At 39.0% G+C, this 26,448-nt stretch overlaps 1 protein-coding gene across 22 annotated transcripts in view; it reads left to right on the plus strand.

Moving 5' to 3' along the window:
• ROBO2 (roundabout guidance receptor 2) overlaps positions 1 to 26,448 on the plus strand; it is an 839,550-nt gene that overhangs the window by 724,692 nt on the left and 88,410 nt on the right. For all 22 annotated transcript variants that reach the window (XM_081199575.1, XM_081199578.1, XM_081199595.1 and 19 more), the window contains 5 exons: positions 2,900 to 3,105; positions 7,706 to 7,787; positions 9,175 to 9,340; positions 10,436 to 10,602; positions 18,583 to 18,704. In XM_081199575.1, coding sequence (XP_081055701.1) covers positions 2,900 to 3,105; positions 7,706 to 7,787; positions 9,175 to 9,340; positions 10,436 to 10,602; positions 18,583 to 18,704 — 743 coding nt within the window. The remainder of the gene's footprint in view (positions 1 to 2,899; positions 3,106 to 7,705; positions 7,788 to 9,174; positions 9,341 to 10,435; positions 10,603 to 18,582; positions 18,705 to 26,448) is intronic.

The following is a 26,448-nucleotide window of genomic DNA, read 5'->3' on the forward strand; positions in this document are numbered from 1 at the left end:
CTCAGCCCGCCCTCCATTGTTGTGCTGCTGTTTTGATCCATAGTGATATTTTTGTGAGTGACTTTACCCCTTTGTCCCTTGCCTTTAACCCCCCAAAAAACAGAACACTCCCCCCAAAGCTTTTTAACCCCTTAAAAATGGGGCTTTCCTTGTCCCTAAAAATGGGGGTAGATAACTGCCAGTTTTTAATTATGAAAGTAGATCGCAGTCTCTTGAGAATTGGCCACCCCTGCTCTAGTAAAAAAGGGAAGTGTTTTATCCAACTGTGCTCTTCTGGTGAAAGAAATCACTTTTGATTCCTCAGAGACTTCTGTTAGTAGAAAGGGGTGTGTGGCTTTCCTCTGATTTCCTCATTCCCCTTCCAGCCCCCTGGACCCCTCTCCTCCAAAATCTTCTCAAGAAGCTAGGGGAAGTGTGGCACAAGAGACTACAGCAGAAAGGGGTTTTTTTTTTGCAAAAATTGCCCCCCACCTTTTGGCTTACAGAAGACTCTACCAGATTAAAAAACCTTCTTTCAGCAGATGAACACATTTGGATACAACCCAAAATACCTTGGTTTTCAAGCAGCTTAGTTCTCGATTGTTTTGTCTCCCAAACGCCACAAACCCAGAAGTGACTGTTCTGGCTTGCGAACTACTTTGGAAGCCAAATGTCCAGTGGGGCTTCCGTGGTTTCCGCTTGGCTACAGGAGTTTCCTGCAGCCAATCCCAAGCCGCACTTAAGTTTCCAAATGTTTTGGAAGTTGAACGGACTTCCAGAACAGATACCGTTCAACTTCCAAGTATGTCTGTAAATATTTATATTAAAATGTTTGATTTAAGCAATGCAGAGTAGCCCAATACTGTGTGTTGTGAATGAATGGATAGCAGACAACAGCTGTTTGCTAACACATGTAGCATTGATGAAGTAGAGAGAGATGGATTGGCCTAAACCATTTTGCTGCACAAGATTACACCCTCCCCCCCCCCCTCACCATTCCCATGCACAGAAACTCACTGGACTGGCAGGCAGTTTCAGTATTGGCAACAGTGTGACATCTTCCACTGTACCTGAAAATGTGTTCTAGAGGTTCCATAGCATACAGTTCAGCACAAACAAGTCTGAACTCCAGAATGACCACGGAAGTCAAGAGCAAATGGCAAGGGAGCCTACTTCTGCTTCTTTCAAGCTTCATCTGCCTGAGGCAATTGCTTCACTCTGCTTAATGGTGGGCTAGCCCTGAGGGGTGTGTTGCTGTGTGTGTGTGTGTGTGTGTGTGTGTGTGTGTGTGTGTGTGTGTAAGTGTGTAAGAGAATTTTTGATTTATTTTAAAACTTCTATGCCACCTACCCTAAACCCAAATCAGAAATTCATGCAATTTTGTTACACTAAGTGATGATTTGCATCCTACTGCTGCTGCCTTAGATTTCTGAATCTTGAATTCTGATTCTATCTAGATAATATGGGCATTTATGTAATTGGGGGAGCTTAACAATAGCTATAGCTATAATTATATTAACACTGGGGAACAATATAATTTCATTTCAGTAGGATGATGTTTGTCATTTCAGTTAGGTAGGAAGAAGAAGCTATATCCCACTTAACAGATGGCACGGGAATGCATTCAGCAGCAGAATTATTTATGAAAAACTGTTTTTGCAAGAAAAGTGAACATGAGCATCTACTTCATATTTGAGATATCCCACTGGTAGCAGACTGAAGCATATATGCAGCCATGCGCTTATAAGTCACAGAGTCACTTTATAAAGTAACTCAAGCATACAAATGTGTATAAGGGAAGGATTAGAGTTCATAATTTTAAAGTGGGATAGAAAGATTTTATGTATATGCAGTTAGTTTGATTAAACATGAATTGTTCCTCAATGGAGAAGAATTCAGTCAATTAACTGATTGAAAAGTTAATTTTTTTGTGTTACACACAAAAATTACATTTCTGCTTGGGTGTATACACTGAAGAATAACTAGACGTAATCAACTATTCATTCATTGTGAAGCATGGGAAGGGAGGGTGAGCCCAAAAGCAGTACACATAGACTGAAGTGTATTAGTAATACCTTTATTGGTTATAGCTCATAACATATGGTGTAACATAGGTCAAAAAAACAGTCATCAGGAAGCCTAGCTGCTGGTCAAGATCACAGTCTCTGCCTATATACTGGGATAATGTTGGTGGAACTGACAGGTATCTCAGGCTTATACTTCTGTAAACCAATGATGCAGGCCCAACATGGCAGTTGGGCCATCCCCTGATCATTGGTGGGCAACAAAGTGACTTATGAAGATACCTTATGGGAAATCACAATTTTAGAGGAATGGGGAGACCACCGCTCAGTTACCTCTGCTGTGGATCAGAAGCTGTGGGCTGGGCTACCTATTTATAGCCTTAGAGCAGATCAGTGGGGGAAAGTAACCCTTCATGGCTACTTCAGGGCCCTACTCCCAGAAGCCACCTAATTAACTGCTGGAGTCTGGGCTCAAGACACAGCATATTCATATGCCAAATGATTCAGAATTTTCTCCCAGCCTTCCTTTAAGAATTCAAGAATCCCAGTGAGTCACTCAGTGTTCTCCTTTTCATGGTTAGTTGCCTATCTATCTATCTATCTATCTATCTATCATCTATCATCTATCATCTATCATCTATCATCTATCTATCTATCTATCTATCTATATCTATCATCTATCTATCTATCTATCTATCTATCTATCTATCTATCTATCTATCTAATCTTCTCTTCTCTCCTCTCTCTCTCTCTGTGTCTTACAACAATACCAAAGTTTCACTCTTTGGAAAATGTTTCTCAGGATGTTGGAATCTGTACTTTGTCACAAATGTGACATGATAAACAGGATTTTTACTATTACAAGATGTATTTCTATTACTTTTGTTTTTATTCAGTTTTAACAGACAGGCCGCCACCCATCATTCTTCAAGGGCCTGTGAACCAGACATTGGCAATAGACGGAACAGCTTTGCTAAAGTGCAAAGCTACTGGTGACCCCATGCCTGTTATCAGCTGGTTAAGAGAAGGATTCACTTTCCTGGGCAGAGATCCAAGGGCATCTATGCAGGACCAAGGAACCTTGCAAATCAAACCTTTACGAGTGAGTGTGATATGTTATGATAACATGTTTACTACTCCGTAATCGGGAGATTTAGTTAAATAAGACCATTTAATTATTTACTGATAGTAATTCAAGTACTCACGTACTTAACTGTTTTGTGGATAGTGACTGTAAACCTGCTGTCATTAAAACAGTGAGAAAAGTCCGATCGTGCAAGAGGGATTAACAGTTTTCAATTCAGGCACAACTTAAGGGGGGCATTCAGCTAAACTGAGCTACTGAGACCACATGTGCCTTCAGCAATAACGGTGAATCAAAGAGCACCTCCAGACTGTGTGCTGACTCCTCAAGAGGTAGTGCAACTGCTCTTTAAGAGTGGCAGGCATTGCTCCCTTGTGTAAAAAACAGGTTCACCAAACACTGAACCTATGCAGTCAACTGACTAATGGTCTATTGATAAGGGATCTGGAGGGTGAATGGTTGAAAATTACTCTGTCCACATTCAAGCTGCAGTAGCTGAAACTAAACCTGAACATAAAGCTGAACATAAACCAAGTCAGATGGTGCATTCAACACTTTGTTTGGACTTGCTACAGCAATGGTTTTCAAGCCCAAGCTATTTTATCTTCAAAGTGCCTAGCAAATTTATCACAGCAGGCCTCCAAGGTTTCCAGAATCTTGTTTGCTGAGATAGCTGCTAACTACCATGTGTTTGGTTGGTTCACAACAAGTTCTGTTACATTTATTCTCTAGTCACCATCCCACTTGCTTCATTGCCTGAACTGAGCTATGCAACTCTGGAGAGTGCCTGCAGGGGCATATGTGCTGATGGCGCAGTGTATCTTGTCATTCCTCAGTGAGACCACAGCTTCAACAGGATTGTCATCTCTGGTTGCTGGGAAATCCCTCAGAGAATTCAAGGATCCCTAAAATTCCATAATATTAGCAGTTATTTACCATAAATGTTTACCATATTTAAAGTTTGCCGTTTGTTACCCCAACACAGTTTCAGATCCTGGTTAAATGTGAAGCCAGTTATAATTAATATGTGAAGCTAATCATAATTAATGTAGGTGTTCCCAAATTGCCTAGCTATGGCTACAGTGTATATAAAGATAATGTGCTTGAGGGGCTGCAGCAAATTTTTTTGCTGAATCTTTATTTGTTTACTGTGCTTAGTAGCAAAGCAGTGTCATGTATAAAAGGAAGAAGAGGATGAACCCATTGTTTCTGCCTTCTGCTCAGCAAATTCAGAGCAAAATTTAAATCCTACTCAGATGGATGCTGTATAAAAGATAGCATCAGTTTTATCACACTGCAGTGGAAGATAGAATTATGTTTTATATTTAAGGCTATCCTTCTGTCTGCTGTGTTCCAAGTATATGCTGTGTGGTTGGTTATTGTTGTATACCTAGTGGCAAATAAATTATATTGGATACAATTTTAAAGACATAAATATACACACCTATAAAACTCAGAATGGTAAGTATAGTTACTGCATGTACAGTTAAAATGTTAGTGCAAGTACTCTTTAGTTGTGTCAGCAGTAGTGCTAACACTTAATTTTATTATCACTCATTCCCTTCCCCATCTCATAAATAGGCAGCTTTAGTATACAAAAAAATCAAAAAAATCAAAGGCTATTTTGTTTCCTGCCACCATCTCATCAGTGCTCGTAAATGAATTGTTAACCTCCTTGGAACAAAATGGAATTTATTAAAAAATGTATGCTAGCTTTCATTGAGTAAACAATTTATCCTCTGTCTCAAGGCTAAAGGCAGGTTTGGGCCATGAAGGTTAATGCGTTTTTACTGTAGAGCTGGATTAAAGAATGCGCTTGAATAGTCAAGATTCCCCAGTAGTGTTAGAAAGCAGCAATTAAAGGTGGGAGCTTGGTGATTTCAAACAAACTTTCAGAGCACTGATGATGAGCTTCTGGTGAGAATACACATGCCAGAAGCTTGTGGGATACCAGCCTGCATCCAGCTATGGAAACAGCTAAATGTGTGTTCAGTCATGCAAGTCCATTAATCGCTTTGTTAGAGACACATGAGCTATATAGAAGACTAAAATAATAATTTTTAAAAATATTCCCTTTTAAAAATGAAATAGAATATCAACAAAAGTGTGAATAGTTTTAACATTCATGTTCAGTCAGAAAAATATGTGAAAAATTGGTGATCGTGACATATTAGTTAAACAAATGTGGATATATTTGTACCACAAGTTTTAAATTTTCCCTTAACCATCCATCTGTTGAAAAATTAACTGCACCAATCCATTTTGGGGTCAAATCCTTTCAGGGGGGGAGGTGGGGGCATAAATAAATATATATATATTTATTAATGGTGCTTCAAGAAACCCATACAAATATGGTGGAAGTTATTAAGCATTCACTATTTGCAATTTTTCAGAAAGCACAGCTTTATTGAGCATTTTCTAGTAAAACAATATAAATACACATAAGTCACCTGGAGCACCAATACAGCCCAATGTAGAGTAACAAAAGTCTACACGTGTGCAAAGTCTGTATGGAGACTTTTGAACATTACACAAATTGTTGCATTAGCATACATATAACAGTTGTACAACTATAAAAATGCAATAATACTGAGTTGAGAATTCCTAGTAACAATGACAACAAATCTTGCAAACTGTGCAAACATACTACTTGAGCAATCTGTGCAAAATCCAAAACTGAACACATAGGGCAGACAACATGGTTACATGAAGTGTTTTGATTTTCTCTAATTTTGTCAACCACAGTGATGCCTACACTTTGATTGATATCTGCCATGCCAGACCCTATCATTTCTGAGGCTTCCACTCCTGATGTCACTGGCAGTCTGGACATGGGCCTAGACTCAGCCCAGGAGTCAATTGATTCTAGTTGTAGGCGTAATTGGAAGAGACATATTTGGGGTTAGTCACACACCATAATGGGTAGTTCAACTTCCAAACAATAAATGCATTCAAGTAGGCAGTGTCCACCATATTAAAAAACAAACATTGACCACCTATTGTTCATGCATTTGGAAGTGTATATAGAGGACATTTGTTACAGGTGTTCACTCCACCTGAGATTGATCTCAAACTTGGATTTCTGCTTTGAGATTGCTGTGCTAAACGTTGAAGAAATAAGAACCACTGAAGAGAAATGAGGTAGAAGATGGATAAGAATACTAGATTAAACTAGCATGCAATGTTGTATATTTTCCCATTAAAACCATTTTTAACATGTAATTTCCTTTCCTGGAAAATGTGTCAGAGATACATATCTTTTAGTGAAAGTTCATGAAAGTATATCAAAACAATTATAATGGTAGCAAATATATAAAAATGGCCTGGTGAAAAATGGTATCTGTGGAAGCTTAAATAATAATAATCTTATGTTTTTAAAGATGTTGATATCATTAATGGTTTTTTTCTGTGCTATGGGATAATAAATCAAGTCAAATAGACAGGAAGGGTTTGCTCCTTTGCTATAGCCTTCTGGAGTTGGAACACATAGGGTCAAGCAGTCCCAAAACAAGGACGAGGGCTTAAATGACACAGTTAAGGGATATATCAAACTTGTCTCTTGGATTCTACAGTTTCCTTCTTCTCCACCACAGATATCTACACAAACTCTTATCAGACACCATTTCTGTTAGGAGCTATGATCAAAAACCATATGTTCCTCATGATGTGTGTCCCAATGCCAAGACTGTCTAGCTATTCCGTTGCTTTCGGTGAAATTATCATTTCAATGTACATTCAGATGTGGATTCTGTCCTTCAATTCCATTGCTTTAAATAGAATGTTTCTTCAAATGCACATTCAGGAATGATTATTAATCCTTCTGTCCAACTTCATTTATGCAAGAGTTTCTTCATCCTGTCACCATCACCGTCCCCCATGTCAAACTACAAAAGAATTTGCAGAGGCAAAGGCAACCTGCAATAATTTCTGCACTTAATGGGAATTTAACTGCAGAGAGTACTGACATAAGGAGGGCATGCATCAGCAGTACAATAAATGAGTTGAAAATTAAATATTTCTGATTACTACTGTAGTTGCACCGGTATTGTAACCTGACCTTTTTTCTTGGCCTAATCTGGCTCCCTGTGGGTATAACAGCACTCCCTGGTACCACTGGCCAAGTGGCTGCAGCTTTCACCCAAAGCATCGTTTACATGCAGTGCAAAGCAAAGACAAAATGAGAAGCTGCCAACACTAAGGGCCATTTGAGCAGCCACAGAGCCAGCTCATTGCCAGACACATTTGGGTTGTTTTATTTTGCTCTGCTCTAAGATCTTTTAAAAACTAAAATGAAGATAGCTTTCTACCAGTAAAGCATGTTGAAATCAGTGTTTATTTTGTGAATACTGAAACAGATTTAATTTAATAATAACAGATGCATAAGAGTTTGTGGGGAAAACTTGAAAATGCATCAAACAGGATTAACAAATGTTGTCATAATTTACTACAGGTAGATGTTATTCAATTGTTGATCGTGAAATATTTGGTTCAGTTTATTCTGATTCCAAGTGTAAACTAATCCCTCTTAATCTGCAATGAGAAACATTTGGGAAAAGTGAATGAACAGATTATGTAAAAGGCTTGACCAGAATGTCCTCAAACATTTCCATGTGTTTAGATATCAGACACTGGAACCTACACTTGTGTTGCCACAAGTTCAAGCGGGGAAACCTCTTGGAGTGCTGTGCTAGATGTGACAGGTAAGCCATACCGAGCTATTTTTAAAAATAAAACAAAAGTGTTTTATGTGTGGGTACATGTGTTAGATTGTGCATGTGTTACGTGTGGGGGAGTGAGATATTGCATGTCCATGTGTGTATTTGAAGGGCATGTGATGGTGTGCATATCCAGACCTGCTAGCTTTTGGAATGTTGCACTGACAGCTTTTGACTTGTTTGTTTGTTTGTTTGTTTGTTTGTTTGTTTGTTTGTTTAGTCTAGCCATTAGAAGCCATCCTAAAAAAGACAATACATAAAACAGAATAAAATATATTAGACAGTTAAAATAATTATGAAAACCAGACATTCTCATAGAGAACACACTAGAGATAACAAATATATCCATTTCAGTTTTTCTCAGTTTCTAAAGTTTAGTACATTCCCTTTCTGCATAAAAATGCAGATAAATTTTTCCCAATATACTCATTTTTTATGTGATTTTTCCTAATATGTACATTATTTGCAAGCAATCTTTACCGATGCAATGCCTTTTTGTACATTATTTCCCCCTAATATATACATCTTCTGACTATAGGGAAAATTTGTATGAAGAGTGAATTTTAAAGAATAGCTGTGTTTTAGTTTCCATATTGGTTCTGGAAGTGTGGATTAGACATATTCACATTAAAAAGTGAAATAATCAAATTTCTCCCCAAACCTGAAACACACGTCATCTTTATGCTGTTCTCTTTGCTCATTCTAAACTGGGTTATCTTATTAGCCCATTCAGATCCTGAGGTTGCACATTCAGTGAACCTAGGAAATGGCTACCTCTGTTCTTCCCTCTATTCATATTCATTGAACATCCGAGCAGAACCCCTGCATGTGTAGCTGTATATGCAGAAGACTCTTTCCGTGTGAGAACCCTACTAGAAATTGTATCCCATTTTACATGAACAAAGGCTTCCACCCATGCAGCTATAAATACATAACCTAGGGGTGGGAATTACCTAATAAGCCCCCATCTGCAGAAGCCCTGCACAAGGACTTTCAGTTTTGTAACAATGTTGTCTCTCCTTCCTCACATGCTCCTCAAAATTGGCTCAGGGTGCGTCAGGACAAACCCCAGAAATGTTGATGGGGCAAGGAGAGAAAAGAACATTCAGTCTGGCAAGCTGAAATGCTTGTGCAGATGGAATGATTGGAAGAGTGGAATGTTGAATTCCACCCTTTGTTTGAGTGTTCAATAAATGGGCAGAGGAGGATGGGCAGAGTCTGCCACCTTTTCTATGGGTGCATTAATTGGGCATATGAGTCGGATGTCTGAACAGGACTACTGTGTATTTTAAATATGTTTTGATGTTTTGTTTTTACTTTACCTTTATTAAACAGATTTTATTTTCAAAATGTAAGCATTTGTCTCCTACAGAATCTGGAGGAGCAGCCGTCAGCAGAAATTATGATTCAAATGACCTCCCTGGACCACCATCCAAGCCTCAGGTCATGGATGTCACTAAGAATAGTGTCACCTTGTCTTGGCAGCCAGGCACCCCCGGAAACCTCCCAACTAGTGCATATATCATTGAGGCTTTTAGGTATGTTGCAAATTCCATTTTCCTTATGCATTGATACAATTAGGGGGATCTGCACATTTGAACAAACTCATTTTGAAAGGTTAAGACATGATAATGCCGTTCTAAAATCTTATTTATGAACATTCTGTTTTAAAGGAATATTTCAAAAAACATACTTGGTTTGTTGGATTTACAGGAATATATACTGAGGTGGAATCTAGACACATATAAAAACTGCTGTGAAAATTCTTTTTCTTAAAGTATTTTTTTAAAAATACATTGAATTTTCCATAAGGCTCACCGTCACCATCTAGTGTCACATTGTATATTGCACTGAAAACACACTTAAAACATTTTATTTGCAGCTGTATAGCTGAGACCAGAGTCTGCTTTTGTCTTGGAAGCAATACAAACACACAGCACTGTCATTCACACTAGGTTTTTATCAGTAATTCTCAGTATCATTAAAAGCAGATAGAATTCTTTATTGATAACATTTTGTTGGGCTTCCATACATTTATCTTCTAAATAATATAAAGCCTGGAGGGGGGGAAAGGTGCTCTCTAACCTTCGTAACATCCATTTTGACCTGGCAGTAAACCACAGTAATATCCCATCAGGCTTTCAAAGGTGTCGTGTATTTAAGAGATATTTTGTAGCACAACGAAAGCCTATGACCTCAGTTTATTTCTACAGAAGACCAATTCAATAACTAGCCACTGGAAACATAGTCATTCAATAATATTCTTTTGCAGATGTGCTTTGGAACAGCTGTAATTTTGCTTGTAAACTTTGTGCAAAGAGGACAAGAGAATTTTAACCATATTCTTTTAGCAGATTTGTTCTTCTCAACATTCTTCCCCCATCTCATTTCTATTTTACAGGAATTTTTCTAACAGGCTATTAACATTATCAGCATTTATTGTGAGCTGTGTGGCTTTGGTTTTGTACTCCTTGTTGATTGATTCAGCTGAAACAATCAGAACTATTTAATGAGCTTAATAGTGTATGTAAACTTTCTCCCTCCTTCTGTGGCAGCAGACTGAAACTTGATCTGAGCGTTTTCTAACTTTGTGTTGCTTTGATCTATAGTCTTCCAATATATTTTCATTGCAGTCAGTCGGTGAGCAATAGCTGGCAAACAGTTGCTAACCATGTAAAAACGACACCTTACACTGTGAGAGGACTCCGTCCAAACACCATCTACCTGTTTATGGTGAGAGCTATCAACTCACAAGGTTTGAGTGATCCCAGCACCATGTCAGACCCTGTCCGAACACAAGGTAACTTCATTCTGTTTTTCAGGAGCATGATTGCAGTTATAGTAATATATAAAGTAGCTGTCCTCTCTCTTTGTCACACTCTACCAATATGCTTTCACGACCTAGCATGACAAAGAAATAGAATCCAGGACAGGGCTATGCAGAAGGGAGAGTACTGGAAGCAAATGTTGATTCAGTTTACAGCAGCAGCAAAAAAGCCAAATTCTGTCTAGGAAGTTACAGTCGTACCTTGGAAGTCAAACGGAATCCGTTCTAGAAGTTGGTTCGATTTCACAAATGCTTGGAAACTGGAACACTCAGTCCCGAGTTTCTGTCTCTATCAGAGAAGCATACTACTAATTGTGAATGGTGTGGAGCTTCTTAAGATTGCCTGATCACCATCACCTAAGTGAAGCTGATTGGCAAGAAATTCAGGACTTTAGAGAAGACAGTAATTCTTCACACAACAATTAATGTTTGCAATTTTCTGTCACAAGTTTTTGGTTAAGATGGCTTAAAACAGGGTTAAACAACAATGTGTGATACATGAATAGAAAATGGATAGAAATGAAACTTCCATGTTCAGAGGCAGTTCACCTGAGAATACTACGTGCTGTGGACAAATAGGGGAGGGCGGTCATCCCAGAAGTCATCTGACTGAGCAGTGTTGGAAACCAGAGTACTGAACTACACGAACTCTTTTATCGGATCAAGCTGGGTCTGCTTCTATCTCTTTTCACCTCAGCTATGAAACTCACTGGGTGAGATTGGGCCAGACACTCTGTTAACCTTATCTTCTTTTCAGGGTTTTTGCTGCTGTTTAGTTTATTTATTAAATTTATTTATTGTTTCACACAACTAAAAGGAATCCTAAAGCAATGGTTAAGATAAGTAAAAAAACAAACTTGCACATTAAGATATATAGTATAACAATACAAACATACAGGATATCCACATCCAGTGCAAGAAAAAAAACACTAGAAATAGCTGTGATGTTTTGTGGAGGAAGAGAAATCCACATATGTAGTTTATCTTGAAATCTTTGGAAGAAGGACTTGATTTATGATTTTCCCTAACCAAAGCCAGGAAAAAGGGAGACAATCCTGAAGAAATGAGTGTAGTGAATTATTCATTCCATGAGCAGTCTGAAGGGTGGCAACATGACAACAGGCCTTTTCTGTGGTGGCTCCCTGTTTGTGGAATGCTCTCCCCAGGGATGCTCGCCTGGTGCCTTCATTGCATATCTTTAGGTGCCAGGCGAAAATGTTTCTCTATAACCAGGCCTTTAGCTAATGAACATTCTATGGCCTTTTAAAGAGTTGTGGGTTTTTTGTGTGTGTTTTGTGGGAGGAGTTATTGGTGTGTTTTGGTTTTTATTATGTATTTTGTGTTTTCATTTTGTATTTTTATGTTGTGAACCACCCTATGATATTTGGATGAAAGGGACTATACAAATTATTATTATTATTATTATTATTATTATTATTATTATTATTATTATTAATGTTTGAAGGTTCTCTCATTGATTTGCATACATTTGTTAATTTTAGATAATTTGTTTTATTGCTTTATATGGTTTTTTTGTTTTGTTTTGTTTTGCAGCATGCAAGCCATGCCACTTAAATCCTTCTCTCCTGTTAATCTTAGGCCCTTCAAATGCCTAATGTAAGCCTCTGTCCTTGACATCCATAGTAGTAACCAGAGCAAGTGGCAGGGTCAGGCGATGAAGCAGGGAGGAATAGGAAAGGATGGCCGGGGAAAGGATCTGTTTCCAGCCTGTTGAGCTTCATAGACATTTCACCAAGGCCACATGTATGGAAGCTGCTGGCTTTTGTCCTTTTGTCATTCAGGCATCCCATGAATGATATTCTGGGGCAGAGAATGATGGATGATGAAAGCAGTATGCATATAAGTGCTGAGAATGTGTGTGTGTTTTTGTAGGGCTCCTACACCTTTGCAATGGGAAACAAGCTGCACTGAGCCTTATGTAAAAAGGTAAAGGGACCCCTGACCATTAGGTCCAGTCGTGGCCGACTCTGGGGTTGCGGCGCTCATCTTGCTTTATTGGCCGAGGGAGCTGGCGTACAGCTTCTGGGTCATGTGGCCAGCATGACTAAGCCGCTTCTGGCAAACCAGAGCAGGGCACGGAAACACCGTTTACCTTCCCGCCAGAGCGGTGCCTATTTATCTGCTTGCACTGTGTGCTTTTAGACTGCTAGGTTGGCAGAAGCTGGGATTGAGCAACAGGAGCTCACCCCATCACAGCTTGCCAACCTTCCGATCAGCCCTAGGCTCTGTGGTTTAACCCACAGCGCCACCCATGTCCCATCATGCCTAATGTACATGATGATAAATCTGAGTCCAGCTCCTTTCCTCTTTGCCTCTGCAGCAAGGACCTGAAGAGCTATGGGTTCTCTCTCCTTCTTTACATATTGGTGGGCACTAACTAGTTACTATAATAAAAAGCATACACCACCAAATGTATTACTTTTAAGTAAGTTAATACAGGCAAAAGCACAAACCAAAGCAGTTATTTTGGCTTTAGCTAGCCTCTGTTTCTTGGACACACTTCCATCCAAAGGCATTTATTATTATTATTATCTTTGGCTTAGCTCCGTGTGGCATGGAAGTACATAAGACCAGAGAGGAGCAAAGCAGCTGCAAATTTCTCCTCAGGAGCTCACATGTTCCTGCAGTCCCACTAAGCCATTGTTTCCATGTTATGCAAACCAGGCCAGAGAGGTATAGCTCATCGGTAACATATTTTACCCCAGTTTATTCATTACTACTTGGACTTTTAAATCACATGTGAAGGAAGAGGGAAATCTTCCAATTTTCACTTATTTTCAAGAAGAATGCAGTCATCTAGCCCCATGTGTCTATTTAGAGACAGAGACGTGTACACACACACGCCTAGTACAGAAGACTATATAAAGGGATAATACATGCATGGGATAACATATTCAGTTACGTAGTTTTGTCAGTTATCGCCTACTGCACATATTCTTCGAATATTTAGAGGGGGAAGCAGAATTGCACATGGGCCCCTGCTCCTAATCCCCATGTGCTGCACTGGGTTTGGATGCTAGGGGAGTGCCTCAAATTATTGCCATACATTCAGCAAATCAGATGTAGCCCGTTTCCTTTGCTTCCTGGACTCACTATGAGTGCCTCAGCACGCTGGCCTTTATATTGTTAATATCATCCAGCTCTGCAAGGAGAGACCGCATTTTGCATCAGTATGTCAGATTTTACCTGACAGACTGACAAAAGATTTTATTTCATTAAAACAGTTCTTTTCTTTACTTTCTGCGTGCGTTGTAGTTTCTATTTTCACAAGCTGTCTGCCAGCCACATGTGCTCCAGCATGTATAACACTGACAGCCTTTGTGGTATCCTATAGTTTAGCGAAATTAAATAATGAATTCAAATGACACTTAGCATAATGTTTTGATGTAATTTCAAATGCGGTTCTCATCCAGCCCGGCCTTACAAAGGAAGCTGACATCCAAGGAAAGAGCCTATTCACACTAGCCATTACAAAGGAAAGAATCAGCTAAAAGCACTGATGCATGATATCATTTGCAATAGGTATCTATGACCACAGGCCTTAGTGTCTTGAAATAACTCTAGCAAATACAATTATATATTATGGTTACTTTTATACCAACAAATTAAAATTGTAGCTTAGTAATGGAAGGGCTGTTTTTGTCAGATTCCACTTTCTCCTTTATGCAGCTCATCTCGCTTTTTCTTTTTGGAGCTGTTGTTAGGTTGCCTTGAGTGAGAGCAGATTGCTCTGATCCCTTCAGAGATACGTTGAGTTTGATGACGCCATAACTGGTCTCTGTCGCACCAAGCAATTTCCATCTTTTTCAGTACAAAAGCATATTAAGTCCTTCCCAAGTCCCACTGTAGCGCAACCCCTCAGGTACTGCTGCAACTGAAGTTCCATCACTTACCAGAACCACACATTTGATCCATACAATAATTATATAAATAAAGAAGAAATTGTTGGCAATAGAAATATCATGGTTCAGCTAAGCTGTCATTAATAAAACGAATATATCTCCAAGGCTTGTTTTTGTTTTGGAGAAAGTACTAGTTACAAAAAGTACCCATACAAGCTTTGAAATTTTGACAGAAAAATGTTTCCTACATTTATTTGGGAGGGCAAAGAATCATGAGCATCTTTCCATAATCAGAAAGAGAAAAGTCACATTAGCCTATCCAAACATGGCTATATATATATATATATATATATATATATATATATATATATATATATATATATATAGGTTTTGGTGTCTTCGGGTGTCTTCCCGTGTAAGAGTTGGGGTGTCTAGGCGACGTTTCGACGAGGTCTCACTCGTCATCTTCAGGCTGGTGCTTTCGGCTTCTTGTTACTAGAACAGAGCAGGATCTCAGTGTTTGAGTTCCTATAAATACTGTTGAGGGGGTGTGGTGTATAGCCTCCAACGTTCTGGGCAGAGAGGAAGTTCCTAGGTTAATGTGCCTTTTCTTCTTTTGTTCATTAATTACTTGAGGGATATCTTGAGTGATTACTTGAGTGATATTCTGAGTACCACTTAGGAGGGTCATTAGGTGTGGATTAGTTGCTAAAGCTTTCGTGTCTTGACCTCTTGACCTTGTGAAGAGTTTTTCTGAGAAGATGGCTGTACTGCACTTAGTTGTGCTCTGGCTTGGCTTCGTGTATAGGGGCGAGCTGTGGTTTTGTGCCCTGTGCCAGCCAGATCTGTGTAGGGATTGCAGGGGGGTGCAGCATCCGGAGGTGCCACTATGGTTTGGCTACTGGATGGTGTCTGTAATTTATCTGTGGAGAGGGTCTGGGTTTGGGTCTGGTGTGGTTGATTGGAGATGGCGTTCTGTGTGCCTCTGGTTCTGGTGTCGGTTTTTGTGGGGAGGGCTAATTTCCAGATGTCTGGCAGGCGGGACGTGTCGTCACGCTTGTTCATGTTGTGAGGGTGTTTCTCTATCTCGATGGCTTCCATGATTATTCTCTTGTGGTGATGTTCCATGTTAAAGAGCAATTTGGAATCTGCAAAATTAATTTCGTGTCCTGTTTCTTTCATGTGTTGGTAAAGAGAGGAAGTTTTTTCTTCTTTTTTGACGGCATTCTTGTGTTCTGCGATACGTGCATTTATTCGTCTGTTTGTTTGTCCAATGTACGTGGCTGGGCAGACTTTGCAGGGTATTTCATAGACCCCTTGGTTTTCTAACTGGATTTTATCTTTTGGGTTTCTGAGGATATTGGCTATTTTTTGGTTGGTGCAAAAGGCTGTTTTGATATTGTGTTTATGGAGGATTTTGCTAATTTTATCTGTAGTGCCCTTGATATAAGGAAGGAGGGCCATGCCATTGTTTTCTTCTGTGTCTTGGTTTTTGGGGGGTGTTTCTTTTTGGATTAGCTTCGTAACCCTGTTTTGCTGGTATCCGTTGGCGATTAACACATTTGAGAGATTCTGTAACTCAGTTGTCAAGTGGTCTTTGTCAGACCCTCTCCACAGATAAATTACAGACACCATCCAGTAGCCAAACCATAGTGGCACCTCCGGATGCTGCACCCCCCTGCAATCCCTACACAGATCTGGCTGGCACAGGGCACAAAACCACAGCTCGCCCCTATACACGAAGCCAAGCCAGAGCACAACTAAGTGCAGTACAGCCATCTTCTCAGAAAAACTCTTCATAAGGTCAAGAGGTCAAGACACGAAAGCTTTAGCAACTAATCCACACCTAATGACCCTCCTAAGTGGTACTCAGAATATCACTCAAGTAATCACTCAAGATATCCCTCAAGTAATTAATGAACAAAAGAAGAAAAGGCACATTAACCTAGGAACTTCCTCTCTGCCCAGAACGTTGGAGGCTATACACCACACCCCCTCAACAGTATTTATAGGAACTCAAACACTGAGATCCTGCTCTGTTCTAGTAACAAGAAGCCGAAAGCACCAGCCTGAAGATGACGAGTGAGACCTCGTCGAAACGTCGCCTAGACACCCCAACTCTTACACGGGAAGACACCCGAAGACACCAAAACCTACATTCCTGTACCCGTGAAAATCTACGAAAGCATATATATATATATATATATATATATATATATATATATATATATATATATATTGCAATGAGACTGAAAATTAAATACAGATGGATCAATTAATAGAGAGACATGCATGGTATGAAATAACAAGACAGTTATAAGAGCCCATTGTCTCCCTTTATCCTGGTTTTACCCAGGTAAATGTTAAAAGCTGGATATAATGTCTTATTTTATATATTGATTCAGTGCTATAAGCCTCAGGTAAGAATATTTCAGTCCACATCTGTCTGTATTGACTTCTTCTATTTTTAATCCATGGTCTTAATCATATCCAGGTCTTCCATATAGGTAAAACATGGGTTTTTAAGATTTAGGGGCATATTTTTGGATTACTAATTGGACTTACAAGATCATTTTTAAAATGGGTGAAGATATTATTTAAATATGGTACTAACAAGTGGAATACTAATTTGGGTTATTTTGAAAAATCAGCTGATTTTAAATATCCTAAAGGAATGTTTTCTAAATCAATTGTCAATTTTTGTCTGCTAGCTACTGTATACAACTAATTTGAAACTGAGATGAAGGAAAATGCTAGGCAGAACCATTGCAGTGTATTGACTAGTATGGCTAAAGGTTCTGGTCATTCAATTTGTAAAAGAAAGACAGCCATTTTAAATAAGCTATGATTGGCAACATACAAATCAATGGTAATTGTTCATCATTGTTGAATATATGATCTGTCTTCCCCCTTTTTGTGTATACCGTATAGTGGAAATGTCCTACCATATTGGGTTTATACAAGAGATTAAGGAGACAACAAAATTCTGTTTACCTTTATGTGTGCATGCACACGAAAGCTCATACCAATAACAAACAGTTGGTCTCTAAGGTGCTACTGGAAGGAATTTTTTAATTTTGTTGCAACTACGGCAGACCAACACGGCTACCTACCTTTAACAAAAAATATATATAATGAAAGCACCCTATATACTCATAGACACTATTGGGTATTGGCCAAGACCCTAGTGTTCCAAGATGTCCCACTCCTGGAGCCATTGATGCTGCTCCCCATCCTTACCCACTCTTCCACTTGGGCAAATGAGTGGGGACAGCAGTGAGGACCACCAGCAGCTATCACGGCCACTTAGTGCTCTGCATAGTAGTCTGTGTAGTAGTCACATTTTGGCCTGAATAAATCCAGTCAAGTGGAAGATTAGGGTTTTACCCCCATGCACTTTGCATCACTGCCAAATGCACAGAGACAAACACAGGTAACATTTTATAGAGAAATTGTTGTGCACAAGTTATTAGTATCATTATGATTGTTTTAATTCCATCCCTTTCTTTACCATGAGGTCCCAGAACAGGTTACCACAATTAAACACAATGTAAAAACAACTTAAAACAACTTACAATCACAAAAATAAGGTGGATCCTAAAAATATACATCTCAGATGGCAAAAGCCTATATATAGATATGAGTATTTATGAATTCTACAGTTATGTTTCAAGGCCTTTTAATAAAACTCTGAAATATTATTGCAAGTACAGTAATGCACACAATTTTAATTGGGGAAAATATTTTGCTTAAATTTTGAATCTGGCCTGCCAGTTCATGGCACATCAAGGCTGTTGTTATTTTAGTGTTTCAAAGCTTTCACATCATACATCTTTAGGTAATTAAAATATGTAAGAATGTATCTATAATAGTTATTAGAATAGGTTTCATATATTACCATATGTGAAAATACAAAATGTTTCCTCCATGCCCTGTTAGGTCTACAGTTCAGTCTCATCCACTGCATTAATTGAAAACCAACTAACTAATTCCAGTAAGGATATTGAATTAAATATTCATTAAGCTTTTTAGTCATCATAATGAATTAATTATTCTGATTGGCTTTCCTCATGTGTGTTTGACCCAACAGATATCAGCCCACCAGCGCAAGGCGTGGATCACAGGCAGGTGCAAAAAGAGCTTGGGGATGTCATTGTGCGGCTTCATAATCCTGTTGTGCTAACCCCTACCACTGTCCAAGTGACCTGGACGGTAAGATTTTTGTGAATATACAGTGAAAGCTCTACTCTTTCCCTTTTAATTCCTTTTATTATTATTTCCCTGGAGACCCCCCAAAATGCACGATGAAAGCCTGTATCCCCGTACATACAGCACAACTTATAAAAATAAATGCTCATATTTTGTTTTTGAAGTTGAAAAGTAATTTAAGAAGCGTAGTAACAAAAACAAGCAGCCACACAGCAACTTTCACAGTAACTGCTCTAGGAATTATGCTTTCTGGCTTTTACAGTGAAAGTATGCCATTGCGCTCTCTCTCTCTCGTGCTCTCTCTCTCTCTCTCTCTCTCTCTCTCTCTCTCTGTGTGTGTATGTTTCTAATGTGGGGTTGCCTTGGTAAATCTAATATTTTAGTCAAAGAGCCGTTCTAAAGTGAAATGCACAGACATGGGATCACCTGAAGATGTACACTCAATAGAAGAAATGTATCTAGAAATATCTAAGGCTGTATACTTCTATACAATATGTACCTATTAAGTGATCCACAAGTTTAGTATGAACCTTTGTAACTGGTTGTTGATTTTCTGGAGCATTTGCAAATTAAATGAAGCTCCACCGTTCTCCCGCAAAGGTATCTTTGTGCTTTGTTCCTCTTGCCAGTCTTAATTTTGTGAGTCATTTTTTCCATAAGGACAGTGCACCACATACAGTGGTGCCCCGCAAGACGAATGCCTCGCAAGACGAAAAACTCGCTAGACGAAAGAGTTTTCCGTTTTTTGAGTCGTTCCGCAAGATGAATTTCCCTATGGGCTTGCTTCGCAAGATGAAACGTCTTGCGAGTTCTTGCAAGTTTGTTTCCTTTTTCTTAAAGCCGTTAATAGCCGCTAAGCCGCTAATAGCCGCTAAGCCGCTAATAGCCGTGCTTCGCAAGACGAAAAAACCGCAAGACGAAGAGACTCGTGGAACGGATTAATTTCGTCTTGCGAGGCACCACTGTACTCTTGTGCCAAGCATTCAAGTTCACACCTTTTCAGTCCTTCCAGATCGTTACTATAACCATACATGCAGCCACCAAGAAAAATCCAATTAATTTTTAATTCTTTATGGTGATTATGATTAGACAATGAGAATCATGCAAGGGCTTCCGTATATACGTTTTTGTTTAACCTGAAAAGATCCAGGTGAATGAAAAGTACTGCACTGGCACAGTTACATTACTCTTTCGAAGACCGACAGTTTCCATGGCATTGCTGTACAGCACATAGAATTTTAACTACCGGTACATGTTTATTTTCTTATAACAAAGATGTCTTAGCAGAATGTATCTTGAAGCTTGCTGTAAAGCAGAAGTGATATTTACAAGATTCTTCGGCATGGATATCCTGCTGAGTGATCAAAATTATACAGTGATATTTTAATACTTCTCTGTCCAGTTCCATGCAATGGGCCTTCTTCCCAGAAGACTCGGTTTCCTAATGACCTTTTGTAGTAATCTACTTCCTTCCTAGAAGGCATTCTCTGATTCATGCCTAAGGTAAAGAATGGTATTTGATTCTGTAGTATGAGCTTCAGTGGTATCAAAGCCACTATCATCTTAGCATTACCTACAACATTCCTGTTCAAGCAATGATGTTTGTAAATTTGATGCTATTAGAGAGAAAGCTTCAAAATGTAGCATTTCTTTCCCCACTACTTTTGGGAAGGAATTTGTAACATTGAATCAAAACTTATCTAGGCTGCAAAATTAGTAGCTCTGTCCTTCAGGCTATTTCCCTCTGGGGTAGCAGGTGGGGGAGGGATTACCACAGATGGGAAATCAAGAGTAATTCGCCAAGGAAGCACAAAGTGCAACAAGGAATATATTTTTGCATTATGAATTTTGCTATAGGCATAGGAGCAATGAAACATGGGGAAGACATGTGAAACCTAAATATTTTGGGATATATGTTATATTGATGAAAGAAATAATATAATTGTGTGCTGTACAGCTATGGCTATCTCTAAACATTTGGCCACCCTATTCAGTGGTACCTCGGGTTACATACGCTTCAGGTTACATACGCTTCAGCTTACACACTCCACTAAGCCAGAAATAGTGCTTCAGGTTAAGAACTTTGCTTCAGGATAAGAACAGAAATCGGGCTCTGGCGGCACGGCAGCAGCAGGAGGCCCCATTAGCTAAAGTGGTGCTTCAGGTTAAGAACAGTTTCAGGTTAAGTACGGACCTCCGGAACGAATTAAGTACTTAACCTGAGGTACCACTGTACCTCAGTCCTGCACTCATGCATTCTTCATTACCTTCATCAAAACTCACAAAGCCTTTGTGAGGATGAAATGGGGGGAGGAGAGCCATGTACACCACCTTGAGATCCTTGGAAGATAAAGGTGGCCAAAAACAAACAAGCAAACAGACATACATACATTACCAGGTATGCCATAGAGGTAGAAGCAAAAAGCATTGAGTAGCTTACTTACAGTTGCCCCAACAGCACTGACATGGGCCTGGTATAAAAGCAAATTCCATTCATTTAGCAGAATCCTGCCTTATTAAGTGATTGAAGTGATATTAATATTTTAGGCAGATTTGAAGCAGAGTTTATAGAGGTCATTTGCTCACAGTCCGCTGAAATACCAAATCTTAAGAAGTCCAATGCAAGCAGCATGTGTTAGGGAGAACTAAAATGAAGTGAGTAAAATCTCCCTTTTTGCTACTGCTCTTTCACAATGAAAAGGGACACATATTTCTTACTGCAAAGCAAAATAACAATTATTATGATTACTAATTCCAATTTACATGCTAGAGGAGAAAAGCAGTGACCCACTACCAACCAGGCAGCACACAATACCCACCAGAGACATGTGAAAATTGCTTCAGGGAGGAAACAGAAAAGGAAGAGAAAAGTCAGAGCAGCTAATTAAAATGTTTCCAGCACCCAGGACAAAACCAATTAATTATCCAGTATCCAAAATAACATCCATATTATCCAGAGAGTGAAGCCAGGATTATTAACTTAACACAAAGACCCAGTACAAGTAGCTGGCAAATGCCAGATGAGTAATGACCCTTTGTTTTTACCTTTTGCAATTTCGAATTTGGTTAGGCAGGAGACAGGCAATATGTTTTTGGCAGTCTGACTGCTGGCAGGCAACTTTCGGCCACTCCCACTTTCTGTTCTACTCTTGTTATTTCTGTCAACAGTTATTTGGAAATCCTCCCCTCTGTTGCAAAGTTTACCTTCTATATAACTACGGTATAGCATGAAGCTAACGAGATAGGAGGGAAATGATGTTGAAAAATGATACTATCAACCATCAAGGCCCTTTTATTCTAAAAAAAGTAGATAATTTAATTTATGCCCAAAACAAAAGCAGCAATTTTATAGTAACTTTCCACTCTGATACATTCCTATAATTAGATTTTAAAATACTGTTACCTCCCATTGTATGCATTTTTATTTAATTTAAAAGTAAAAAAGAATGCTGTACTATTTCATCCACTAAGATTATAATGGAATGGGAAATTATCAGATTTATTATTAGTAGTAGTTGTAGTAGTAGTATTAGTAACTTTGAAACATTTTTCCCCCCTGCCAAAATCTCTGAATGTTGTCTCTTGGCTGTCTCTCATTTGCAGTTTGCCAAACAGAACACCTGGAATGAACATTTTAAAAGGGAGCCAATCTTGTAGGAGAATCTGAGTAGCAAGCTAATTGGTGTTTCCTCCTGCCACCTCTTGTCTATTTCATCTGATGTAGGTGGTCATATTGTATGCCTAGACCTCACACCATTGATGAACTGTTATCAAGGAACAGATTTGCATCCACTATAAGCTATGGCCACAATCTAGCACAGTCAAAAGGGCTTTCTTAAATTAGGATTTGAGGAAGGGGAAGAGCCTATGCACTTGAAAGAAATTCCTCCGTTGGCTAATAAACTTAGTATGCCATTATGTAATCACTTGTAAACTGGTTAGCTGTACTACCTTGCTAGATTATAAGGAAAATCTTAGTATTCCCCTGCTGTCTTGGAGCTTTGCTCAGGTCTATGATTGCCTTGCTAAGTGGCAGATTAGCTTGCAAAGTGATTGCGTGGTAAATTAGCTCTAGGTAAAGTGGTGAAGAGACTTACCATATATCTGTCCTGATCAGAAATCTAGGGGAATTCAAAGATTCTTCTCAACACATGGTAGGACAAGTTCTGAGGACCATACCAGGTGGTTATTGTGATACCATGATAGGTTTCCAGTTGGACACATCATAATCTCTATTCACGCATAATGTCTGGATTGTAAGTAGTAGAGCCAACTGTGGAATTCTGTAAGGCTTCTTTTCATAGCAAAAATGTGATCATACAGTTGACAATGTGACAACACAGAATTGCTAACAAAGTCAGCTCATGTTTCTCTTGTATTTACAGAAGCCAAAATTAAAATTAGTCACATTCATATCTATCGTGCTTCACTGTTCCACTTAATTAGAGAACAGCATCGATAACACATGGCCTCGCATTTTTTCAGTAACACAGAAATTATAACTTGCCTTGGATAATACATAGTAGTTACTGAGAGTGACATATGATTAGTTCAGTCTATTACAAAGACCACCAAAAGTAAGGAATCATTTTCAAACAGTGGATGAGTCTCTAAAACTGTTTTGTTTTTATAGTATTCATGGGTTTAACCATGCCCAATACAGCATTTTTAAAAATTTCTGATTCTTTGCTCATTCATAGCTCAGATCGGCAGCAATTTTAATGAATTTTGCATTAAAGTTCTTACTATCTTTCTTATGATATTAATAAATATGTACCGGTAATTAAGGAGGAATTCTTCAAATTTCAATGTGTCACAGAAATTAACCTTTAATAATAATAATATTTGTTTGCAGGAACATAATATATGAATTAAAAGTTTTGAAATTTATCCAGAAGCTAAAAGTCTGAAAGTGGTTATTCTCAACTATATTGGGTAATTTTAGCAAGACTGTTTAGGAGATCTGGCATCAGCTTCTGGCTATTTAGAGTTTTATTGATAGAGTATTAAACATTATCTAATGATGGCAACTGTTCTATAGGTTACAAGGTACATTTAACAAAATATTAACAAAGAGGGGAACGGCCTCGATTACCATTATATTTTGACCTTACAAATACTTGTGACAGTGCTATTGCTTGAATTCGTTCCTGGTGCCAATAGTTTTATTAGCACTTTTTAGTATACAGTATTATTTGCAATCCTTTCATCTCATAAGCAGACATGTGAGGTAGTTCATTAAAATGCATACTTTAATTAAAACTGGAGTATCTTGAAAGTCTCTGAAGTGTATACTTTCAGTGTAACATGTATGATGTGTGACAGCTATTTGATGGTCATTTGTGTTTAACAAGGAGAGAATTCACAGGGTGGATGCTATTCTGTGTACATATTACCAAGACACAAAGCATGACCACTCTTGTGTTGCACTGATTGATATAGGAGTGGGTCTTGTCAGCCTGTAGTCTGCCATCTGCCTTACTAGTGGGCTAAGCAGGATCTTGATCATCCCTAGATATTGCCCATGCTCTGTTTTCATATAGGACATTGTTGTTACTAGTATACTTAGCATGGATGATAGTTTTTTGCTCAACGATGTTTAAGCGTAACATAGAACACCTATGATATAACTGTTAGAACACGCCTTACTAAGCAAATTTGAGTTCCTTTAATGTTCTCAGAATCACTTATTAGACACATAGTGAGAATGAATCAGAACCAGATATAGTTAGTCGAACCTAGGTAACATTGAAATCAATAAACTTAGTCATGATTTTAGGTTGCATTGAAGGAAACTAAGTTCAGCTAACTTAATCTGAATCCATCACACATTAATCAATTGTTAATTGGAAAAAACAGTTTTGGACTTTTATATCCATGACAACATTTTTCCATATGGAATGTTTATTTTATTCATTCATTCATATATCCCACCTTTTAAGAAACCTCCTTGCTAGGCAGCATTTCTGTATCATCCAGTGGTACTGTAGACCTTTATGAGGGCTGGATATAAAAACAGATGTCACTATAACACACCAAGAATGTGCTGACAAACCACAGTTGTAAACTTCTTTGCAATTATTGCTGCTGCTGCCAGCATTATAGTAAGGTAAAGGTAAAGGTACCCCTGCCCGTTACGGGCCAGTCTTGACAGACTCTGGGGTTTGTGCGCCCATCTCACTCTATAGGCCGTGGGCCAGCGCTGTCCGGAGACACTTCCGGGTCACGTGGCCAGCGTGACAAAGCTGCATCTGGCGAGCCAGCGCAGCACACGGAACGCCGTTTACCTTCCCGCTGGTAAGCGGTACCTATTTATCTACTTGCACCCAGGGGTGCTTTCGAACTGCTAGGTTGGCAGGCGCTGGGACCGAGCAGCGGGAGCGCACCCCGCCGCGGGGATTCGAACCGCCGACCTTTCGATCGGCAAGCCCTAGGCGCTGAGGCTTTTACCCACAGCGCCACCCGCGTCCCTATAGCATTATAGTACCTAGCTACTATTTAGAAACCAAAGTGACATTTGGGATCTAGGAACTATGCAACAAATCTTGCTTCGACCCAGCACATTGTTCATTCTGTGGCCAGGATACATAACTGATATATGTAACTATGAACAGGGGTACAAATCAGGAGTGGACAGTGTCGTAGGGCAACAGAGCTTACCTTACCTGTTGACAGCTGAGTCACTGCCACTTATCAAGAAGGAGAAGAAAATAGAGAGGTGAAGCAACAGAGGTCAGTATGGTGCAAATGCATTGGTGGAACCAATTCAGCACTCTTGCTGGTATTTTTATACCAGCAAGTTCTGACTCCCCCCCCCCCATGCCCCTTCCATTCCTGGTAAATAGCAGTGACTCATATGATGGGAGGTCAGGTGAGCCCACACCGTCCACTACTGGTACAAATATTTTTATTTATTTTTTGCAAAATTTAAGATCCGAATAATTTTTAATGCATATTTTAAACATATTTTCTCCAAATACACATTTCTAAGTGTGTTTTCTCTCAGAACGCACATTTATAAACACATGTTGACACTAAGTAGGGTCAGGAAGCACAGAACTCACTGGGATAACATTAGTCCAGGAACTGCAAATCAGTTCTGTTTGTATTATTAGAAATGACCATGATTGATTTCTTCCAACAACCCTACCTGGAAATATCGACCTTCCTTGGGAACTCTTCTGCTAATGAATGGCTGCTGGGTGTGATTAATAAAAGATGATGGAAAATTACTCTACATATCTTCAAAGCCACTTTTAGCATTTGGACCACATATTCTCCAGAGTTGAGTTCTTTCATTGAAAGAAACATTGGTACTATATTCAGGGTCAAATCAAGCCCTGCTTCTAGGAAGAGGAGAAAATGAGGGGAAGGGATGTGTATGTATGAGAAGCAGAGGAAGTAAGATACAGAAAAAGAAAGGTAGAACGGGATGGGGGGAAATAGCAGGGGAACAAATAGGTTTAAAATATTTTGTTTAAATGAGAAAAGGGGGGAAGGTTGAGGTTAAGAATAATATGAAAGAGCAACAGAGTTATTGAGAAATTAAAGCATAGTGAAATGAGAGAGGGGGGAGTGCAGGATGACAAATGAGAGAATTGTGTTGGGAAATTGGGGGGCGTTAAGGCCTTGCACTCAGGAGCAAGTGTGGGAGGAGAAAATACTTGGTTCCTGTCCTGTTCAACAATTCAGTGCAGTATCAGAGTACACTCTTTGAACTTAATGGGCATGACTAACATAGGTCCAT

Source organism: Podarcis bocagei (assembly GCF_964188305.1).
Source record: "Podarcis bocagei genome assembly, chromosome: 6".
Classification (NCBI taxonomy): Eukaryota; Metazoa; Chordata; class Lepidosauria; order Squamata; family Lacertidae; genus Podarcis; species Podarcis bocagei.